The sequence below is a fragment of the Mchenga conophoros genome, linkage group LG14 (genome assembly GCF_057382185.1).
Source record: "Mchenga conophoros isolate Kocher_MC1m ecotype Shallow Benthic linkage group LG14, M_conophoros_male_GT1.1, whole genome shotgun sequence".
Lineage (NCBI taxonomy): Eukaryota > Metazoa > Chordata > Actinopteri > Cichliformes > Cichlidae > Mchenga > Mchenga conophoros.
Genome location: NC_140539.1, coordinates 20,789,385 through 20,812,490, shown reverse-complemented (window position 1 = coordinate 20,812,490; position 23,106 = coordinate 20,789,385). Strand labels below are relative to the sequence as shown.

The window sequence follows — 23,106 nt, the reverse complement described above, 5'->3', positions numbered from 1 at the left end:
GGCAACTCAAGGTTTAGTATTTTGCCTAAGGAGTGTCATTAGCCAGTACTAAAGCTGGTTAATTATTGGAAAGCACGAGCATCTTCTTGAATCTTTTAATGTGGAAATGAGACTAATTACTTAGAAAAATAAATTCAGCTTTTAAAATCAGGACACATTGGGACTTCCTTATAATGACTAACAGCAGGAAGCAACAGCACAGATAAGTAAACCACACATTGAAATTCTTAGATCCCTTATGCTAAACCTATTAGATCTAGTTTAGTTTGCCGCTGCAGCTTTAACCTCTGCAGTTATAGTTTAGCCAGAGCTGTCTGAAGTTAAACACCTCGGGGGTTTCAAAAACTTTGACAACTTGCTACCAGCTCAGGGAAAACAAAGCACTTTGAAAGCATTTTGAAGTGTCCTCAGAACCTTTGAAAGGTGAAAAATACATGTATTGAAAGATTTCCAGGCTGCATGTACATCCTAGCCTGGAAAATGTGAGGAGAGTTTGTGTTTTTGAAATCTGAAGGCTCTGAGAGATGCTTTGGATTGCAATTTTCCAGAATTTGCTAATATTGGTAGCATCCATTCTTTCCCATTAGTGGTGGTCATACAACCCCACAGGAGGATATTCCTACCCCCCCATGCTTAACAGCTGACAAATTGGGATAATTTTGTTCTCCAGACACTAAAGCGTTGATTTCTATGCTCTAAACATTGGTTTTGTGAAGAGATTGCAGATAAAGTGTTCATATGGACAACAGACCTCCCTTTCTTTTAGCAGTTCCTTCTTGTCTAGTCGAGGCCCATAATGGCCACATAATAAATTAAAAACCATATGTAATAATATAAAAATAAAAAAAGACAATTCAATGTATGAAATAATATACTTAAGAGATCAAAATACCATATGAATTTAAAATGCTTTAAAACTGTACAAAATAGACGGTATTCTGTTTTATATCAGTCCCCCATTCCAGTAAAATTAACCCTTTTAAAGCCAAATGTAGTATATTTGATGAGTTGTTGAGTGCTTTTGGGACTTATACAGAATTTTCTTCTACATTTTTAGCATTTTTATTTTAATAAATGACCAAAAAAGACGGATGTACCAAGTACGATACAAATTAAAGCTAATATATATAAATTGTTATTCAATATTTTTTTTAATGGCCAGGTTCAATAAACACCGTTTTCAACAAATAGATTTTTCTGGCAATTATTTCGGGCTTTAAAGGATCAAAGGCGGAACTACTCCGGCCCACCTTAAAATCTGACGTCACCACGAAGCTCCGACCCTGTGAGGTGAACGGAAGTAGATGGAAACAGGCAGGCCAGAACAACTGTGGCAGCGGAAAGACGTCCGTCCGTGCGGAGCCAAATACCAAAATATCTGAGTGTAGTGTTTGTTGTTCAGTTAGCAGTTCCGGATGGTGTAGAAGTAGAAGACAGGTCAACATGGTGGCTAACTGGGAACATGTCTCGATGACGCTGAAACTACGGGTGTCACTTTTCGCCTTTCTTTTCCTTTTTGTCGTGTCTCTTGGCGACGACAGACTGCTCGGCACAAGAAGCGCCCGAGCCTCTACGGAGGAAGCGGTAGAAACTTACGACATATACTACAATTATAATGAACTAACAAAACGTTTACAGTCGTTAGCCCAGAAATACCCTCACATAGCTAACCTGTCGACTGTAGGGCAGTCCGTGGAGGGCAGGCAGCTGTGGGTGATGCGGATCACCAGGGACCCCGACAGGAAGTCACTGGGGAAACCTAAATTTAAATACGTTGGGAACATGCACGGCGACGAAACCGTATCCAGACAGGTGCTGGTTTACCTAGTGGAGTACCTGCTAACCAAATACGGGGAGGAAGAGCGCATCACTGAACTGGTGAACAGCACGGATATTTACATCATGCCCAGCATGAATCCCGACGGCTTTGAGAAGTCCACAGAGGGGGACTGCAGTGGTGATCACGGCGGTCGAAATAACGCCAAAAATAAGGACCTAAACAGAAGCTTTCCTGACCAGTTCGACAAAGCCACCGTGGATCCAGCTAATATCCCCGAGGTGATGGCAGTGATGAGATGGATCCAGGAGAAAAAGTCAGTATTTTTGGCGTTATTTGTTTTAAACACGCAGATACCAGATGTTTTTGTCCAGCTATTTGAGGTTTTGACTCGTGTGGCTTTGATACTTTAGCTAATCTGTTTCCAGTTATTGTCTAGCTAGTTGTGGAGATCAAAGAGCAACTCCATCATTCACAAGGAAGTGCAAGGTTCACAGAGTAAAAGTTGTCACACTAGCTTCACAGCTCTTTGCAAAGGGGGGATGCACCTCAGGTCATCCTACATTATAGGCATTTCTCTCATCATCACTTTTTTATACTGAAAGGTTCACAGTTTCATCCTAATTTAATGTACATGTCCATATGTTGAGCCTTTCTAGCGTTAAAGCTGGGGTTGGTTAAAGTCCTTATTCTTTATAGTTGTTCATGATATTCAGCCAAGAATAATTTGATGTGTCAGCAGTCAAACATGATCAAGTCAATTGTTCATAACTCAGGCTGACAGTCTTTTTAGTGTTAGATTCTTTCTTTACTTCATGGCAAGTAGAGACATGAATGTTATGGTAACAAAGAGTTTGGAGCACTGTGAATTTTATGCTTTAAAGCTAGTGATATAAATCTGTCTTTATCTCCTTAGATTTGTGCTGTCAGGGAACCTGCATGGTGGCACTGTGGTTGCCAGTTACCCTTTTGATGACTCAGCCTCCCACGATCAAGAAGGTCACTACAGCCCGTCGGCGGATGATGGTCTGTTTCGCCACCTGGCCCTGGTGTATTCCCAGAACCACCCTGTAATGAAGACCGGTAAGCCTCACTGTCCTGATATGCCAGAAGAAACATTTAAAGATGGCATTACTAATGGAGCGGCGTGGTACGACGTGCCAGGTAAGACAGCCAAGTTTCTTTGCTCTTATTGATCTGTGCGGGGCAGAACGCCCTCAATAATCTATCAGGGTAAATGAGGTTATCTCACTGGATTCAGCTGAATAAACTGAGCTTCGTTAATCATATAATATTTGTTTCTGCTAGAACTAAAGGTAAGCTTTTTTTTTTTCTTTTTTTGTTCTTTTTCTTTTTTTTCTTTGTTCTTCTTCCTTTTTTTTTTGTCCCAGTGATCATTGAGTTTAAAATTAATTTAGATAAAACTTCACAATAACTGCCTCCAAAAGTTCCCACAGTTGTTTCCTGATTTCTAGTAGCAAGACGTCTTTGTAAAACACATTATAACGCAGTGTTCATCTAGGGTTCATTTATTTCGCTGCATTGTTTAACACATGATAGCCAGTTCACAGCCTCTTTAATACATGTACATATAACAGAATAGAGGTCTTATGCTTAGTGCTTTTGAAACACAAAGAGCTTAAGTGCTTACAGTGCTTCGGGATTTTGACCCTACTCCAAAACCAGAAGTGCACTGCTCATCGTGTTTGTGTCTGCCAAAGCCTGTAATTATGCAACATTTTAGAGCTGGAGGCCTCTTATGGCTCTGTGGGCTGACTCTTTTCAGTTGTCAATACACTGCATGTATCAGTTTCTTACATGAACCAAACTAAAAGCAGTTTGTTTTGTTTCCTTGACTTCAGTGTAATTTAGGCTGAAAACAAGCTCTTCTCTGAACCTGAGGGCCAGAAACTCAGTCAGCATGCTCCTCTCAACCTTTGTTTTGTTGGCTTGTCTGAGGGGTTGGGAGTTGGTGATGTGTCTGGAGCGTCGGGTTACCAAACTGCTCTTCCTCTGTATTGCGCTGTAGTAGATGTCAGGTTAGCGGTGGATTTGCCTCAACCAGATTAACTGCTTTGATTAAACTCAAGCTTTGTGTAACTAGCGTGTCGTTTACTCTTTTTACTTGGGTGGCTGTAGGTAGAGCCAGGTCATCTACTAATCAGAAGGTTATGTTTATAAAAGTGTCTGTCAGCCAGCTATTTGAGCAAAAATACTTAAGATACATCTGACTGAATGCACCTGTATTTTCCCAGCTGATTTTATAGTCTATGCAGTGAAACTCTGAATATAAAGATGGCTTAAAAGTAAGCACTATTTGTTCTTGTTTCAGTTTGTCATTAAATGGAACAATATTTGTTTACCACTTAGAGAAAAGGAAACACTAAATCATCACCTTAAAGGCTTAAATAGCAGGCAGTATATCCTCGTACTTATCAGAAACACAGTGAAAGAAAAATTAATGTTCAGGTTAAATATTATGGATCCTTGACTGAAACATCCACTATTTACTCTGTGGAGGTTCACATTGTTAGTATGAGACACTTATTGAACCTCTTAGCAGCGATAGTATTCATATCTCACTGATGAAGGAGGTGCCAAGAACAACCTTTGAATTGACAATGGGTTCATCTGTCTGCCATGCCACAGTGGATGAAATGTCACGACTAAAACCGGACTAATGGCAGATGATGGAAGCAGTCAGGCCATTGTGTGACGTAATTAGTCATCCAGGCAAAGCTCCAGGAATCAGGTACAAGGGATTTGTTGTTTGGGAGTCAGAGCTTGAAATAATAATTGTGCATAACATGTAATCATGACCTATAATCGTTTGACACGGTCTATTGTTCGCGTGCTCTTACTTTTGAACTGTGTTTTGTTCATGTAACCAGATCTGGTGTTATTGATGATGTGCGTTGCTGTCTCCAGGGTCTTATCTGTTTGAAATATTTTTGGCTCATTTAGTTGCTGTCTGTGCTGAAAGAAACGCGTCGCTGCATAGACACTTACAAGAGAACAAGGTCCTGAATCTAATTTTACTGCATGAAAATACCGCTCCACAGCCACGATTATCTGACTGCTCTGCCAGTGTCTGAGTTCACTCACGCCTCTTATAACCACACTTTTAAAAAACCCAGTCACCTGACATTTATACTCTATGCCCTGGGTTGCTATCTTAAATGTTTGACTCAGCTTCTTAAATCAGCACTCTGAGTTCAGGGTGTGTCACTGGATCCGGTACAGACAGGACATGTAAGGTTGGGGCTGCTCTAGGCCTTTTTGTGTGTTTATCCAACTCCTGCATATGCAGGATGTTTGCTTTAAGTGATTTGCCTGAAAGACAGCGAGACTTGGCTAACATCTTATGACCAAAGACAAGCTTCTTATTTTTGTCATGTTGTTGTAGGCAGTTGGATTTAGACATAGTTGAAACAGGGGAATGCCACTTACTGCAATTATTCTACTTTAACAGGTGAGAGATTTTAAGACCTGTTTGCTGCTTGGTTGACAATGCCCCTACTCTCTCTGTTGTGAACACAGTGATTAAAGCGTTACCCTGACACGTCTAAATACACCACCCATATTCCAAATAAGCCCAGAGGCCATGCTTCCTATTAAAAAGTCAAATCTGGCTGGTAGCTTTAAAAGTCACAGTTTCAGATAGTTTACTTGTTTAGCTGCAGCAAGAAGGAAGCTTTGTATTAAAGACTAGCTTTGGAGTCTTTGGAATTCTTTATTTAGACTGTTGAACCCCCTTTACAAAATAAACTTTTGTGTTTATACCATGTAGACACACAAATGATGACTATATTTTGACCCTCATCTTATGCAATGACTGTGTATTAGAAAGGGAATCTTTCAGTGGTTGGTACGAACATAAGGTTATAGAGCCGTAAAAATGCATTTGTTTTGGTATAGGAAGAGTTCATCACTTTGCTTGTAATGTCCCTTTTCAGCTTCCATTGAGTGAACTGGCAGACACTCTGAGTTTCGGGCAGCCAAACAGCTGTCGCTTCACGAGGGATGACTCAGAATAACTTGTATTTTTCCAAGGCTGCTCTCTGAGTTGAGTGTACCATATCACCATCTGTCTTTAGGGTGGAAGAGATTCATTGAGATTTTCATTACTGTGTTTTTTTTGTAACATAGTAAAGCCAATAATACAACAGACAAGCAGACCAGGTTTATAAAATGGTCAGCAGTAGGGCTATTTGGAAGATACTCAGTGGGTTATACAAGCAAGTAGTATTTTTAAGAAAATGATTGCAAGTAGTGTAGACTAAAGTGGTGGTGAGTATTGTGACAAGGTAGGGGCTTTCCATACGCTTTTTTTTTTGTACATTTTCCTTCTCAGATTTACTTGCATGTGGCTTTGTTGTGCATCACAAATTTTGTGTGCCAGCATTTTCTGTTGTCTTGTGGTTTGCATCTTCCTCACTGAGGCTGGTGTAAGCTGGTTTATAGAAATTTTGACAGACCCCCTGGCTCAACTGTGTAGGATGAGGGCAGAGGGGGAAAAAGAGAAACGAAGCCCATATAGAAACAATGAAATGTGTAACAACAAACCAACAACTCTCGGCACTTGGTAGGGCAAGCAGCCGCACATCATTGGCATACAGGATTGGGGGCAGAAGTGTCTGTTGCATTTGGTTCCCGGGGCCACCAAGCCAGGAGTCATGGAAACCTTGCAGCCAGGAAGCATCTGACTGCCTGCTCATGTTCCACAGGGATGAACAGCCTGCCCTTCTGTGTGTGTTTCTGTTTGCATTACTGGACTGCAAGGTGCCTTGCAAACCCCAGATGTCGGGGCTTGTTGCCACACTAACTCCCTCTGTAAACTTTGGCACTGAGGGGGACAAAGACAGACTTGAACTTTTACAGACAGATCCTCTTGTATAATAAACAGTTCTGGCACTGCTGGATTACCGTTCAGGATAGCATAGTATGTAGAATATGTAATTTTTGCATCATTTGCATGCATCTTTTTAAATGTGACTTTAATATCGATTTAGCTGTTTCTAACTTGTGCTTTTATGTACATGTTTTTTATGTTCTTTTTCTTTTATCCAGGAGGGATGCAGGACTACAACTACATTCATGGAAACTGTCTGGAAATCACCATGGAGCTGAGCTGTTGCAAATACCCTTTTGCTTCTGAGCTCCAAAGGGAATGGGATCTAAACAAGGAATCCCTGCTAGCCTACATAGAACAGGTACATAAGAAATAAATTGTCCATAAGATGTGTCTTTTGTTTGTTTATATAAAAGAATAATAGCACAATCAACATCTCTGTCATGCAGTTTCTCCACTTAAGCCAAGTGTAAGGTTCTTTAACTTTTGTTGAAAATCATAATGGTCATTTAAGAAAATGCATTCAATTTAAAAAAAAAAAAAAAAAAAAAAAAAAATTAGCCTAAAGCCACAAAGATGGTATTTTCAGTGAATTAAAAAAATCACGTTATTACAAGTGTTTTATAGATTAATACCAACTTCAGTCAAACCAGTGATTTTATAACCACTGAGGGTTTCTTTGCACTCATATTACTGCTGTCTTCCAGGTGCACATCGGTGTTCGTGGCTATGTGAAAGATGCAGTTAGTGGTGCTGTCCCTAGCAATGTCAGCATTGTGGTAGCAGGCGTTCGCCACAACCTGACGACAGGGGAATATGGGGACTACTACCGCCTTCTGTTACCAGGAACATACAACATAACAGCTGTGGCTCCAGGGTGAGTGCACATAACAGGTTTTTTACAAACAGAGGTTATTCATTAGTGGAAACACTTAATGCTGGGCCAGATCTCTAGTTTCAGTTCAGTGACCAGTGACGGCCCAGAGGTTGCAGATTGCTCCCTGCTGATTGCTACCAAGGGTTTTTTTTTGATAGAGTTTAGACTCGTTTGTTGGGTTAGACCAGTGGTTCCCAAACTTTTTTTGCTAGGGCCGCCTTTGTTTTACAAGAAAAATGTCCCCCGCGTGCGCACGCACGCGCACAAACACATCCTCCAACCATACACACCCATATTTTGCTCTATTGCAGTTTATTTCACACCTCAAACATTTAGTAAACAATTAAGCAAATACAAGTAAACTGCAATAAATTACAGGTAGTAATAAAATAAACTACTAACTCTGTTACGCTACGTCCACACCTACACGGGTATTTTTGAAAACGCAGCTGTTTCTATGCGTTTGGAGCTTTCGTCCACATGTAAACGGCGTTTCGAATCACTGAAAATGGAGATTTTTTTAAAAACTTCTTTTTTGTGTTAATGTGTGGATGAGGAATACGTGATTTAGACAGGGGAAACAAATCGTGGCAGGATCAGCCTGATGTTATTTGTATCCCGCTGTAACTTTACTGTATAAAGACCTAACATCTCCAAAATGACAGGAGTAGTTAATCATTATGAGAAGTGTTTGTGAACTAAAAATGAAGAATGTGGGATACTGTTTGTCCGTGATTTGAAGAGCCCAGCGCTGCTCCTGACGCAGGGAAAAGCAATTCTGCAGGGGAGACCTACCTCGGCACTTGTGCAGGTGAAACCAAAGGGCAGATATGCTTCACCATATTTTCTAGTCTTTGGCTTAGAATGAAATTGGTTTGGAAACATATTCAGCTATGCTTCATCCCCTGCTTTGCGCTTGTGTGGGCGCCCCCTGCTAGCAGTGTCCAAGCGTTTTTTTTGGCGGTTTTTTCTCCCCCTTTTCATACCGCGCCCCCCCTGCAATGGCTCTGCGCCCCCCACACTTTGGGAAGGTCTGGGTTAGACCAACCTTGATTTTGCTTACTGTATTTTCCGCACTATAAGGCGCACTTAAAATCCTTTAGTTTTCTTAAAAATCGACAGTGTGCCTTATAAGCCGGTGTGCCTTATATATGAATTCTGGTTGTGCCTACTGACCTCGAACTGATTTTTAAATTTTACAAGGCACTCAAAAATCAGTCAAAAAATGTTTTACTGCGACTTTGGTAAGCTACGAAGCCGCACTGCTTGATGGATTGTCTGAGCATTACGGCTGCCATAGTCAGGAGCCTCGCGGAGTAATCTGGGTCATCCGCTTCAGGTTCCAAAGTCAAACGAACACTGCGGCATCACTGAGAGCTAAAAACTGTCCAAATTCATTCATCTGCAATAAAATGATCAGTGTTGCTGCTTTACCAGGTGTAACAATTAAGTTTAACATCCAGGCATCCATGAAAACAGAATTTATAAAATTTAACAGAGTTGGAAGTTGGAAGCAGCAATTTAGCTCGCTAGTTTCCACCTACACATGATATAGCATGTTCTGACTGAAAGATTTCTGAAAAAAGTAAAACGTACAGGCCTGCTATCACTTCCAACATAAATGAAGACAGAAAACTAAACAGCAGTGACATTTGTAGGGTTACTGAAGTTGGGTTAGCTGATATATCATGATGTGCTACGTGATCGCTAGCAAAGCTATGTTAGCATAAAATAAACAGTGAAGCTGGAGGCCGAATGCTGTTGCTTGTTTCGCTTAATGCGCCTTACAATCTGGGGCCTGTTCTTCGTACCGCGCTAAGTGAGTTAGCTGGATGAGATTGTTGACGATTTCGCGTGATCCTGGATCGTTCGGTTCCCCGAAGCCCATCCGGGACTTGCTGTCATAGCAACAGAGCCGTAAGCGTAAACCTGCTGGGGAGCAGGTTTACTTTATGTAAACAGGATTAGATCGCGGCCACGCAGGCATGTCCGCGTCATTCATACGAAAGCAACAGCGATATTCCACCACTGTTTCACCATAAATAAATAACATCAATGTAACTAAAGATAATGCAGTACTTGATCCTTTTATTGATTTCACACAGATACATACAGGTCATTCCCTAAAAAAGGGAAATGTACTATTAACATTCTATTACATGTATGTGATTATTACAGATGTAATTCATATTTCAGAGTAGTAATTGTAAATTACTTCGTGTAATCAAGATGAGAGACCATGGCTATAAAAGCGAAGGTGGATTTGGGAAGTCTGTCGCAGTCATATCCTGTCCGTTTACGCGAGCAACCCATTGCGGAAGGTGCAAGATTGATAAGGAGAGTCCTCAGAATTCAGCGTATATTGCGGGACAGACAGGATCCTTTAGCTCAGCGCGACAGTGTGCTCATAGAGAGATATCGATTTTCCCGTGAGGGTATTATTCACTTAACCAACTTGTTGACGAGGGGGTGCAGGACCACCACCTGTCTTTGTTTTTGCTCTGCCCTTTTCTTGGTTGCTGTTATGAACAAACAAACAGAGTATTCCAGGGTCTCTGTCCAAGAGACGACAAGCAATATAAGTGATAAATATTACCATTCTGTAGAATATTCTTATATTTCACTTTTACTTGTTCCCATGTTCTAGTGGGTCCTGTTGTGGCTCTAATGTGAAAGGGGATATAATATAACATATTATAATATAATATAATGTAATATAATATTGGATAATATGGTGTGATATGATAAATCTACCCTACCGCCTACTGGTGTTGGCCAGAGGGGCCGATGGCGCAATATGGCAGCCTGGCTTCTGTCAGTCTGCCCCAGGGCAGCTGTGGCTACAACCGTAGCTGCCTCCACCAGTGTGTGAATGTGAGAGTGAATGAATAGTGGCATTGTAAAGCGCTTTGGGTGCCTTGAAAAGCGCTATATCAATCCACTCCATTATTATTGTTATTATTGAATTACTTACGAGTTTGATTTGTCAGCAACTTTCTGCGAGCCCTCTCTCCTTGCTTTTGCAGCCTTTGCAGTGTTCCCTTGCGTTTTAATTAAACTCTGAAACTCCTGAAATCCCTCACTCAAGAGTTCTTGCTCTGCTGCCGAAAAATACCGAGCGCGCTCCTTCGACATTTTCGCCGACCAATCAAAGGGTTGCCGATCAATGTTTCTACTATCGATGCGTAGCCCCTGTTGGGCCACCCAGTGATCTCACATTACTTCATCCAGCTATACTAATCGTCAACAACAGGTGTGTTCGGGGAACCGGAATAGCGAGCTCAGAGTTAGCGCGATGATTTGGTCTTGGATGTTTCATTTGATCTTGGATGTAGTAAGCGACGTACGAAGCACAGGGCCCTGGTGCGCCTTATGAATGAAAACAGACCAGTTTATCAACAGTGCACCGTATGGGCCGAAAAATACGGTATATATAAGAGTAATGCATGTTAGACTAATGTGAAGTTAAAACCCCGCAAAACAAAACGATTTCTTAATCTCGGGCTAACTAACACCCAGTATTGTGTAGTAAGTTACGTGTGTCTTTTTATGTTGCCTCAGGTCAACTTTTATTCACTAAAACAGAGGCATCTACTGACCATACCCTATATGGACAAAAGTATTTTTGAATTCAGCTTTTTTTAATGAGTTAGTCTAAGGAGTTGACTGAATGATAGTGTGCTATCTAGACAGAATTTGTTCTTCTGTTTTAAATCCACCCTGTATATATGATGCTGGTAGCTGCAAACCCCACTGAAACCCTACCCCTACGCCTTTAGTGTACCTGCCTGGAAATGTAACTACACCTCTTGTCGATGAAGCTCACAGCTATTGTGATTGGCTTATTGCTCTTGAATAGTCTTATGCATTTCTAGCTGCTATTTTGCTGCAGTTTTTTGAGAGAATCACATCACTTCAATATAAGGAAAGTTAATCATATCCTCAATATAAGGGCTCATATGAGGCAAAAACAATCTGGTACCGCATATAAAAGCCCAGACGTGACTACAGGATAACATGTAAAACATCACGCAAAAGTATGAATGCTGGTAGTGGTTTTGGTCACTAACACAGGTTATGTTGTACGTTCTAAAAAACAGCTTCTAAGCCAGCCACAATTGGATACAACTGTTGCAACAAACCAGTTAGTGAAATTTATTTCCTCTTGAATAATTGAAGTGGTATTATTACTTTAAGACTTTATTACTATTATTATTATTATTATTATCTATTACTTAAGACTTTAGGGATAAAAAGTTACATAATAGGGTCACTGAGTGACTGAATCGTAAAATTAAGTCTCCAACCTTCTGTTAACTTCCTGCGTCATTAACATCAGCACAAAACTGTGTGCCAGGGACTTGCATGCGTTTCTATTGCCAAGGAGGCCGTGTAGGTGTAACATGTAGGCGGGCCAGAACTTTTGTCCCGATAGTGTGTATCTTAAACATTCTTAAACATAACATTTTACTGTCTCTAATATTTTCCTGTGATTGTCTTTAATACAAGAACAAATACTAAATATAATCTATGTTTACACACGTTGCCTGCATAGCAAGCTACATGACTCCTAAAAAAACATACCTGACGTACATAATTGGATCGAAACTTGGTTAAAAGAAATGGTTTTCTTTTGGTACACTCAGTGGAAAGTTGTGTTGTATAACAGATTAAATCTCTTCAACATGTGCTTCTTTCACTGTACAGGTACATATCAGTGACAGTCAGCAGTGTCGAGGTCTCTGAGGGCAAGGCAAAAGAGCTTAACTTTACCTTGACACCTGTGGTCAGTGAGGCAGCAGGTAGCAGCACCACTGTGGCTACAACCTCAGTGCAGTCCATCAGCCATCCAGACAGTTCCACTACCAGCTCTTCTGGCTCCACCCAGACTCCGGTGGTTACTTCTGTTTCTCCAACTTCACACCAACTGGCCAACCAGCCACAGGAATTCCGTCATCACAACTATGCAGACATGGAGCTGTTTCTACGGAAGTACAGCAGCGAGTTTCCTTCTATTACCCATCTTTACTCTATTGGACAGTCTGTAGAAAAGCGTGAGCTGTATGTGATGGTCATCTCAGACAACCCTGTCACTCATGAGCATGGTATGTGATGATATTTGATTTAATGTTTTATTTTTTATACCAGTAAATCTTGAAAAACATCAAATGCAAACCAGAGAGCATCATTCTGTCTGTTACACTCTCCCAGGTGAGCCAGAATTTAAATATGTGGCCAACATGCACGGCAATGAAGTGGTGGGTCGCGAGTTAATGCTCAACCTCATAGAGTACCTGTGTCGTAACTATGGTACTGACCCAGAGGTCACCGAGTTGGTCAACAACACCCGCATTCACATCATGCCTTCGATGAATCCCGATGGCTACGAGGTAGCTGAGGAAGGTAAGTAAAAGGGTCATGTGCATATTCTGTAGAGCTCTTTACAGGCTTTACTTATGGCTTTTTGATACGTAAGGTGTAACCTTACAGGCCTTAAACAGTAATTTGACTAAGCGTTCCTTGAGTCTGTGGCAACTATTAAATTACTGCCTTTGCTAATGAAACTGCATTACAAACTGACCACACCACATTGGTGTATACTTGATATCTTTAGTGGTCACAAAGAAAGAAGCAATTGACCCTGGAGAGAGACATATGAGGAGTAGCTGTTCTTCTCGGCAGAATTATATTATCTCCTTCCATGCTATGCCGTCTGTGTTAAAATAGCTTTCATTTCCCTTTGTGAGCACGTAAGTGTCCACAAAAGGAAGTGTATGAAGTCATACATAAGTGTCTGACTTAAGGGAAAGTTTGACAGGGCATATCCTGTGTTTGCTAACAGCTACTGTTGTTTGCCTATGTAAGGGAGTGTTGTGGAGGAGGAGCCGAGGATGTGCATATGCTGTGGTTATGGATGCATGTAGATGGCTGCTCACCGGTGTTTGTTTCCTGACAGGTGATACAAATGGCTACAAAGGGCGTAACAACACCAACAATTTTGACCTGAACCGCAACTTTCCCGATCAGTTCGCCAACATCACAGAACCCAGACAGCCAGAGACTAAAGCTGCGATGAAATGGCTGAAGAGCATCCCTTTCGTCCTGTCAGCCAACCTCCACGGAGGCACGTACTGTACAGTGGTGTTTCAGTGTCGCGGCCAGCTTTTGAATGTGGTGATCTGCTAAGTGTTGTTAAAATTTGTAAATATTTTCTATATTTTATGGTTATGATAATTAGTGTTTTTAGTAACAAAAAATAATTTTATGTTCACAGACTACATTTTCTTTCCTACCCACACATTCAGATATTATTATTTGTGTGTATGTGTGTGTTTTACGCTGTATTATTTTTGTTGTGCAATTCAGGGTCCTTGGTGGTCAACTACCCCTTTGATGATGACAAAGATGGGAATAGTTACTACAGCAAGTCGCCTGATGACGAGGTCTTTCAGCAGGTCTCTAGAGCCTACTCACAGGTAACTGGACACCGTTGCTGTGGGAGCTGTTTGAGCCTGATGCTTATAGTTTCAACTTTTAGTACTAATGGAAGCTCATTGAAATCTATGGAATGACTGTTTGAAAACTTGACAACAACAGTGATCATTGTTTGGTTTTACTTGTATGCAGGAAAATCCTCTGATGCACCAAGGACACCCTTGTGAGGACCTGTACCCTAATGACTATTTTAAGGATGGCATAACCAATGGTGCCCAGTGGTATAGTGTTCCTGGTATGCTTACACCTTTCATTAATTTTGGCATACTCCATGTTTTTAAAAATTCACGCAACCCTTTTATATAAGAGGTTAGCCTTAATTAAGATCTACTTGAATTCTTCCTGGCAAAGAAAGAAAGGAAAGAAAGAAAGGCATTAATGATGCCTTCACAGATATACCCCATGTTATGTGCACTTCTGCTGCTATACTGTCACGTATGCCGCCCTTAAGATGTGCGCTGATACCAAGCTGGGTGGTCTTTCTCCTTCTTAGCCTGGGGTACTCAGCTTTCAGTTTTTACAGAGAAGATTTCAGTTTTTTGTTGGTAAGACCGGAGGGATAGTTTTCTACTTTGCCCTCAGTATGTCTTTAGTAACAGAGTGGTCAGCTATTTGCATGAGAGAGTGTTGGCACTGCATCAGTAGTAGTTAAACTATGTTTTCTGGCAAGAAGGCAGGGAAAAAAGTGTTCCTGAGACAACGCAGTGCAGCCTAAAGGCACTATGGTGACTTGTAGTTCTAAAGTAGGTTTTGGGCTCTTCACCGGAATAAAAGAAAATTTGATTTTTATTCTATCAATGTGTAAATTGTATATTTTTAATGTAGAAAAGAATTCCCTAATTTTTATATTTTTCACAATAACTTTTTTTAAATTATTTTTTTATGTTCTGTTATGAAATTGTCAGATTATTTACCCACACAGTTTCTTGATATGACTCTAAAAAGGAGTGAATGTTTTTTCCAGGTGGCATGCAAGACTGGAACTACATAAACACAAACTGTTTCGAGGTGACAATTGAGCTGAGTTGTGTCAAATATCCTCTGGCCAAGGACCTCCCAAAATACTGGGATCAAAACCGGCGATCCTTGCTTCAGTTTATACACCAGGTAGTAAACATAGATCTCAACATTATCCTGAACCTTCAGCGTAGTTTTGCATTCACTCATGTTTTTGTGGGCATTTGCGTCTTTAGGTTCACACTGGGGTGAAGGGCACAGTTTCAGATATGTGGGATGGTAGGAGAATTCCCAATGCCACCATTAGTGTCGAGAAGATAAACCACAAGATTACTACAGCTCAGACTGGAGATTACTGGAGATTGCTGGTCCCTGGGACTTACACTATCACTGCCTCTGCTCATGGGTAACAGCTTTATTCAGAAGGAAAACATAGTAGCCACATGAAATCTAGTTTCAGTATGTTTTTGTCTTATTGCGACCTTTATTTCTGTTATTCTGTTATGTTGTCTAGTTATAAGCCTGTGACGATCTACGCCACAGTCTCAAAGGATCGAGTGGAGGTGGTGGACTTCAGACTGACATCTGTGCGGTCAGAGGGTAACCGTCATTCTTCCAGTGGCCCCCGACCCACACAGAACCCATCTGAGAAGGAGTTTCAGAGCTTAATCAAGGAGCTCTCTGTAGGCCAGGGTTTAGATGAGTTGGTGAAAAACACAGCCACCGAGAGCAACTTCCGCTACCGACCCTCCAAAGAGATGTCGGCTTTCTTGAGAGGCCTCACGCTTAACTTTCCCCACATTACATATTTACACAGGTAAGAAGATTTTATTTTCCCCTAAACTGTGAGTCTGAACCAGTCTTTATTTTACTGCAGTGACCTATATTGTTTCTTTTTTTTCTTTTCTATGTCCAGCCTGGGCCAGAGTGTGGAGTATAGGACCATATGGGCTTTGGAAATCTCTAACAAACCAGGAGAATCTGAACCGTCCAAGCCAAATATTCGCTTTGTAGCAGGGATCCATGGTAATGCCCCAGTGGGGACAGAGCTGCTGCTGGAGTTTGCTGCCTTCTTGTGCATCAACTATGGCAAAAACCCAGCCATCACCAAGGTGTGCCTTAAGACCTCTTTATCATTATAACAACAGCATTTTTATCAGCTCGTTTTGGCTTTAAGGGAGCCAAAGCTTGATTTATTTCTCAATGAACATTTAGTACCTGTGAATATATGACTGTAATTGTTCCTTATCCTTCTCCAGCTGATCAACGAGACTCGCATATTCATTGTTCCTTCTGTAAACCCTGACGGACGAGAACAGGCTGTTGAGAAGCAGTGCAAATCTACCCAGGGCTTGACCAACGCTCATGGCAAGGACCTGGACACAGACTTCTTTGGTCAGTTGTCTTAATTTCTGCATGTGTGAAGATGAAATGAAAAACAGATTTAAAAGATCAGCTCTTCAAGTCAAGATTTCTTTTGAATGTAAAAAAGAAATGGTTGACGTTTACATGTACCATTTACAAAAGAAAAAAGAAAAAAAAAGATATTCTGTCTGTCCTCTTTAACAGGCAACGCATCACAGCGTTTGGTGGATCCCCAACCTGAGACCAGAGCGATGATGAACTTCATTCAAAGCCACCGCTTCACTCTGTCTGTAGCCCTTGATGGAGGCGCCCTTGTTGCCACTTATCCTTATGACAAGCCTGTCCAGACTGGTAATACCACTATGACAAGAAACAAAAGTATATTGTGTATAAAAATCTGAGAACACCAGGATAGCTCTTTGCTGATGCTGCATGAGTGCAATGTGACACTGGGCACCACTTTTTCACACATATGAGATTCAGGAAACATTAAAATAAAATTGTTTGAGTTTGGAGAAAGTGACATGTGAATGAGACAAACATCCCTTGTGGGCCTTTTCAAAAACCCAACAACGCTTGCTGTAGCTCATCTGTGGGCAAGATTTACTAAACAGGGAAAAATAGCATGTGACCCAATATCCAAATAGCGCTCATAGGTGTTGTTAGTTTTATGGGTGATTTACAAAAGATGCACTGTTTTCCAAACACGGGGGTGGTCAGTGCCTTTCAGTATCAGTCACAAAAAAACAAGCACGTCAGTGTATGTGGGCCCATGTATAGGTTGAATGCTGACTGGTTGAAAACTAGGCTGGAAAAATGAAAGTGGTCAAGACACCTTGGAGACTAAGATATCAAAGTAAAAAAAAAAATACAGAAGGTGAAGCACAGATTGTTGCTGCAGTGGACACTTTTCATTGTTTTATCACTCTGTTTCACTTCAGCTCTTTGTTATCTCATAACTTTGCTCCTCTCTGTCGCTGGCAGGACCAGCAAGCGCACAAGTGAGAGCAGCCCACAGACCAGTTGTTTGTGACACTGCCCCCTGGTGATAGTAAAGATGTAACTGATGGTCTGTAGAGCTGATGGCAGAACCATGTTTTCCCCATTGCAGGCAGATAAATAAATCATTTGAAAACAGTTTCCTTAAAATCGCTGGTTTCACTGTTTAATTATTGAATCAGTTATTTTGTTTTTCAGTTGACAATGAAGGCACCTTGAAGTATTTGGCAACTGTCTATGCCAGCAATCACCCCAAAATGCACCTTGGGAACACTGAATGTTCAAATAATGGGCAGAGTAAGTCATACGACTGCTACATATGCTTGTCATGTCGGTCATGCAAATAAGTGGTTAATGGCCAAGTTTTGCTTTACTCATTAGGCAACATCCCAGATGGAGTTATGAGAGCAGCGGAGAGACAAAGTCATCTGGGAAGCATGAAGGTAAGTGTGTGTCTGTGCTGTCATTTTCTGTAATTAAGTTGGCATCCATCATGTCATTGTGTACAATCTAAAAACAAAAGGCACTACTTCATATTTAATTGGAAATGGAGTCAAGAGTGTTTGTTTTGAAAACTTCCTTGACAATTCTGAGAATCTTGAAGTTCATTTGGAGTTATTGATCAAGTGAAAATGAGAAGTAACGCATAGGAAATGCATCAGCTTATGTCCACATCTCCTTTCCAGGACTTCAATATGGACTTTGGCCATTGTCCAGAAATCACAGTGTACACTGGCTGCTGTCTGTTTCCTCCCGCTGAGCAGCTGGCCACACTCTGGACTGAGAACAAGAAGTCTCTGCTAAGCATGTTGGTAGAGGTATGATGCATGATTTTATTAGGCAACTGCAGCGACATTGACATTTATTTATTTTACAAGTTATGGCTGCTGTAATACATAGTTTGTATTTTAATGAACTGTCATATAGCCACGCATTTCTCTTTGTTTCTGCTCCTTCCAGATCCATAAAGGTGTGCGAGGCATAGTGAGAGACAAGAGTGGAAAACCAATTGTTGGGGCGATCGTTATACTGAACGGAGGAGTGAGACTGTTTACTGTGGAAGGTGGCTACTTCCATGCCCTGCTAGCTCCTGGCACTCACAATATTGAAGCAGTTGCTGAAGGCTACCAACGCCAGCGTCAGAAGGTACTGTCTTCAACAGAATGTACTCGCTCGCAGGAAGAATAATATAATAGTTTACTGCTGTACACACAGACGCACACACGGTAATTATTTGTTGTTCAGAGGTTTATCATGAGGAGCTTCATTTAAAACATTTGAAGCTTTTAGTCAAAAACATTAGAAATATGATTATTACAATCATCCCACGCAAGGGTTGCAGATGAACAAAATGAAGCAACATAAAGACACATAAATAAGAATAACTCTACTACAGGTCTCATTTATGGTCTATATCTATGCAAGGTGTGGGACGTAGTAGACAAAATCTCTCCATCACCTCCACCTTTCCTTTTGGATGCTCTGCCATTTGAAGCATGGGGTAGGCCAGCTCTCTAAACAGATTTTCCTTGATGGTGTGTCCAAGATCCAGACTGTAGGCTGCGAGCTTCCCGCATGGCTTAAAGAGCAAGGGATCCACCACCGAGTGATAAATCTGCTGGTAGTCTCGCACTGTGAAACCGTGGATCATGAGCTCGTCACTGGAGTTTCCCTCTTCAGTAGTGACAACTCTGTTGCTCCGTGGCAGGTCTAAAAGATCTGGAAGAGCGGCGGCATTCCTTATATATCTGTCATCCAAGGGTTTTTTGTGGTCCGTTTCTTTTTGCTCCCACACAAGGTGCAAATCGTAAGCTGGAGCCAGCAAATATTTTCTCTCCTTAATCGTCTCGCCATATTTCTTAGGACACCGAATACTCTGCCTTAGACCATAGGGACGCATCTCATACCTCTGCAAAGAAGAGTGGTGTCAGTTTTGGTTGTGCCCCTTCAGGTTCTTTTGTGTGTTTATCATATATATTGCAACAAAAATATACGGTTACTGGGGGGGGAAGAAACCATTAAGGTACTTACTCCTTGGTGTATTTTCAGTCAACATCACTAAAAAAGGTCTGAAAATGTGGTTTTAATCCTTAATTCCTAACTAAGTACAGCTTTCCCATTTTTCTTTACACTGGATCATGAAATCGCTTCTTTGCTGCTGAAAACAATCAAGCAGGTTGCAAAAAGTAAGTCCTGAGATTCTTGTAATTTACCTCTGGGGTGAGTAAATTGAGATTTTTAGCACTTTTTCAGACATCAGACACAACCTGCACCAGATTATACAAAGCAGGCGCACCTGCGAGTAGCTCTTGCTGATTAGATAGTTAACAAGCCCAACTTCCAAGGAGCTTCAGCAGAGTGCTTAAAAACACTTTACCTCTCTGACAAAACAGCTCGATGTTTTCTTTTTGTTGCAAGTTTTAAGTCCTTTAATAAAAGCAACAAAAAAAAAAACCCTAATGAAACTTTGAGGTCCAAATGCTTCAAATATCTTTTGAGTTGTTTGTGAAATCCTGGAAATCTGTTTGAAGAGCCTTGATTGACATGACCATCAACTTTTTTAAGAAGCCTCTGATGACTACAGGAGAGAAGTGATTCTTATGTTTGACAACTTTCTGCTATCTAACTTTTAAATATTTCTTCTATCTTTTAGGTCGTGGTATCTTCCTTTGAAGCTGCTACTTCCATCATCATAGAGTTTGACATGGACAACAACATCTTTGGCCTTCCCAGAGAGTTTGTTGTAGCCAGTGCAGGTAAGCATGTCTTATAATGCAGCTTTTTGTCACCTGCTGAGAGCTGACGTCACATGAATTATGCTCCTTGTTCATGAACAAGATAGATTTTCAGTGTTTCAGTAGATTATGTATTTCAAATTAAGTCTTAATGGTGGTAAAATCCACTGGCAGTTACTGTAGATCTCAGCTCTTTTGAGAAAGAGTGTAATTTTATTAAATTAAGAACAAAGTATACATAATGCCAAGTCATGCATGAATATTCTGTTCCTCCCCACAGCCGCCACCATGACAGCACTGGTGGTGACAGCGTGCATCATCTGGTGCGTGTGTGCCGCTAAGTCTAATCGCCAAAAAGATGGCTTCCACCGTTTGCGCCAACACAGAGACGATTATGACGACGAGGTCCGGCTCACCTCTATGGGCTCCAAAAAGTCCCTGCTTGCCCACGAGTTTCAGGACGAAAGCGAAAGCGACGAGGAGACGTTGTATGCCAACAAAATCTGAGGAACACAGCAAAAGTTTTTGTTTGCTAAGTGTTTTATTTGAAGCTCAGCCCCCTCCTCGCTGTCTCCCAAAGATCAAACACCTGACCCACGAGGACCACCATGAACTTGACCTCCATCTCTTTTTATGGCCAGTATGAAGGGGATGGAGACTATTTCTGTTACACCAGTATATTCTGAGGACCCTCTCCCTGTCATCCTGTCAGTGTCTGGACTGCAGGGGCTGCTTTTCTTCTTTTTCCTTGCAGATTTCTCTGATCAACTTGTTCAACATATGGAGCAAGGAAGAAATTAACAAAAGGAGGGTAGAAAAAGTGGTTCACTCCACCTTTGTCGTCATCCAGCCCTTACAGCAGCTTGCTTCTTTGTTTTGTTTTGTGTTTTTTGTTGTTGTTGTTGTTGTTGTTGTTGTTATCCGAGCCAACCAAGAATCCTGTAAGACGACCACACATCCTGCCCGGCTGAGACATCAAGCCGAAATGTCCAAATAACTTTAGATAAAAGTGCGTTATTTTCCTTGTTTCTCTTCACTAATGTCTGTGAGCACCATGTATTTATTTTTATAACGGCTTTGAATTAGAAAGTAGGTTATTTCTCTGTGTCCAAGCCTTTGGGAGACTGAATCCAGTTCTGTGCCTTGGCTTCCATAAAGTTTACAGTCTCAGTCAGGCTGTAATGTGTGGCTGAAAGTAACATACTGGAAATATAATACCATAATACTGGAATTTGATCCATCTTATACTCAGGTGGAGTGAAAGAGAAACTTTTTTTTTTTTTCTTGCCTCCTTCTTCTGCCGCCCCCTCCCTTCCAAAGATGAGTGGAACCATCAGGGAGAATGTTACAAGGCTTGAATGAAATGTTTACCAGAAAGTGGAGTGTGGACTTGATATATGTACGGTGGGGGGTGATGTGGGTTGGAGGGACTTGCACAAATTGGAAAGAATCACCCTTAATTTTTGGCCACAAAAAACAATGAATCTTTAAATCTGTAATCATAAAAAGAATGTATTTTTATTTCCTTTTTGTTTTAACAATAAGTTTGTTTGCAAGATAATTTCTGTATATGGAAACTTACTACTTTTGTGTCCATCACCTTTTGATCACAGATCACTATGTGTAATCTTTATGATTTGAGTTTTTATCTGAATATATTTGGCTTTTTTGCCTTTTTTGTACTAAATATTTTGATCACAGAATGAAAACCAGGTTTGACCATTCATGACTGTCTAAAACACCCATACCACACCATATAAAGGTTTTATAATCTTATATCTTTCCTGACTTATTTTAAATTGCAGTGATTGAGATAATTATGAGTTTGAAGTTTTTTGTGTTGGTAGTCCATCAGAGACCCTTTTGTCACTGTGTGAGGAACAGTGACAGCTGGAACAGGCTCCAGTCCCCAGCAGCACCATTTCAAATCACTGCGCTGGATCCTTGATCTGTTAAGTATCTCCTGGGTTGGAAATTCACGCTGTGATTTCTTTACATGGCAGTAGTTTGAAGCAATACAGGTGTGTTCTCTAAAGAATGTGCCCTGATTTTCAGTTTGAGAAGAGATTTCTTGACATCTGTGTAGGGAGACACTTTTGTACATTATTTTTCTTAAACTGTGTGTGTGAGAGAGAGTGGCACCTTTGAAGTTAAGTGCGTGCCACAGTCGGGCAGTTTTGTGTGAACATTTTATATGAACTGGAATCAACTGTAAATAATGTTGGTAATTGTAAAATGTTAACCATGAAACTACATGCAACAAAACATTTAAAATCCTCTTTGTGATGTGCACAAAAACTCACAGAACACAATCAAATAAAACTTCTCACAACACGTTGCTTTTGTGTTTACTTGTATGATAGAGAAATGAGAGTAACTTAATCATGAGGCAGTTTTTTTTTGTTTGTTTTTTTGCTGCACTAAATTAGTAGGAAACTGGGGATTTTTCACTTGTCAAATTCCCTTGTTGAGGAAAACTGAGCCAAAAAGGAATGAGGGAATTTATTTCCCAGATACCTGCACGTGGTGGTAGCTTGTACCGATGGAACGCATGGGCGGGGGGTTACTGGGCTTAAGCCTGGGTAATTTTTTCAGAACCCCTTTTGGAGTATAATTTGTTTCATAGTTAGATGCCTGACTGACAACTGTATAAAACAAAAGCTACAGACCGTATTGGTTAGCACTGTTGCTGCACAGCAAGAAGGTTCTGAGTTCAATTCCACCATCAGGCCGGGCCTTTCTGTATGGAGTTTGCATGTTCTCCCCGTGTTTGTGTGGGTCCTCCCTGGGTACTCTGGCTTCCTCCCACAGTCCAAACACATGCAGTTAGTGGGGATAGGTTAATTGATTAATCTAAATTGCCCATAGGTGTGAATGTGAGAGCGAATGGTTGTCTGTGTCTCTGTGTTAGCCCTTCGCCAGACTGGCAACCTGTCTAAGGTGTACTATTGACTCCAAATCTCCCGACCACTATGTCGATCTGAGACACCAAGACCAAGACCGGTCTCAAGACATCCAACTCTACCAGTTACTAAAGCAAATCATTCGT

At 41.0% G+C, this 23,106-nt stretch overlaps 2 protein-coding genes across 3 annotated transcripts; one reads left to right on the top strand and one right to left on the bottom strand.

Annotated features, from left to right (window-relative positions):
• The first annotated feature begins 1,281 nt into the window (after positions 1 to 1,281).
• On the top strand, positions 1,282 to 22,393 carry cpda (carboxypeptidase D, a). Of its 2 annotated transcripts, none has more exons than XM_085243292.1 (21): positions 1,282 to 2,093; positions 2,694 to 2,860; positions 6,848 to 6,990; positions 7,337 to 7,506; positions 12,214 to 12,611; positions 12,718 to 12,909; positions 13,463 to 13,630; positions 13,873 to 13,982; positions 14,134 to 14,236; positions 14,966 to 15,108; positions 15,195 to 15,364; positions 15,473 to 15,775; positions 15,875 to 16,070; positions 16,218 to 16,353; positions 16,528 to 16,674; positions 17,521 to 17,619; positions 17,704 to 17,765; positions 18,009 to 18,140; positions 18,283 to 18,468; positions 19,976 to 20,078; positions 20,338 to 22,393. In XM_085243292.1, exons 1-21 carry the CDS (start codon positions 1,444 to 1,446, stop codon positions 20,562 to 20,564), a joined length of 4,005 nt encoding a protein of 1,334 aa, XP_085099418.1. In that variant the 5' UTR covers positions 1,282 to 1,443; the 3' UTR covers positions 20,565 to 22,393. The 2 variants fall into 2 exon arrangements, with proteins under 2 accessions (XP_085099418.1, XP_085099417.1); XM_085243291.1 differs by having other exon boundaries at positions 2,694 to 2,941.
• Positions 18,713 to 19,615, bottom strand: LOC146559647 (uncharacterized protein C22orf31-like). Its single transcript, XM_085243293.1, is given in 2 exon segments — positions 18,713 to 19,231; positions 19,354 to 19,615. A coding segment is annotated over 1 exon segment (510 nt). The 5' UTR covers positions 19,223 to 19,231; positions 19,354 to 19,615.
• Positions 22,394 to 23,106: the final 713 nt, after the last annotated feature.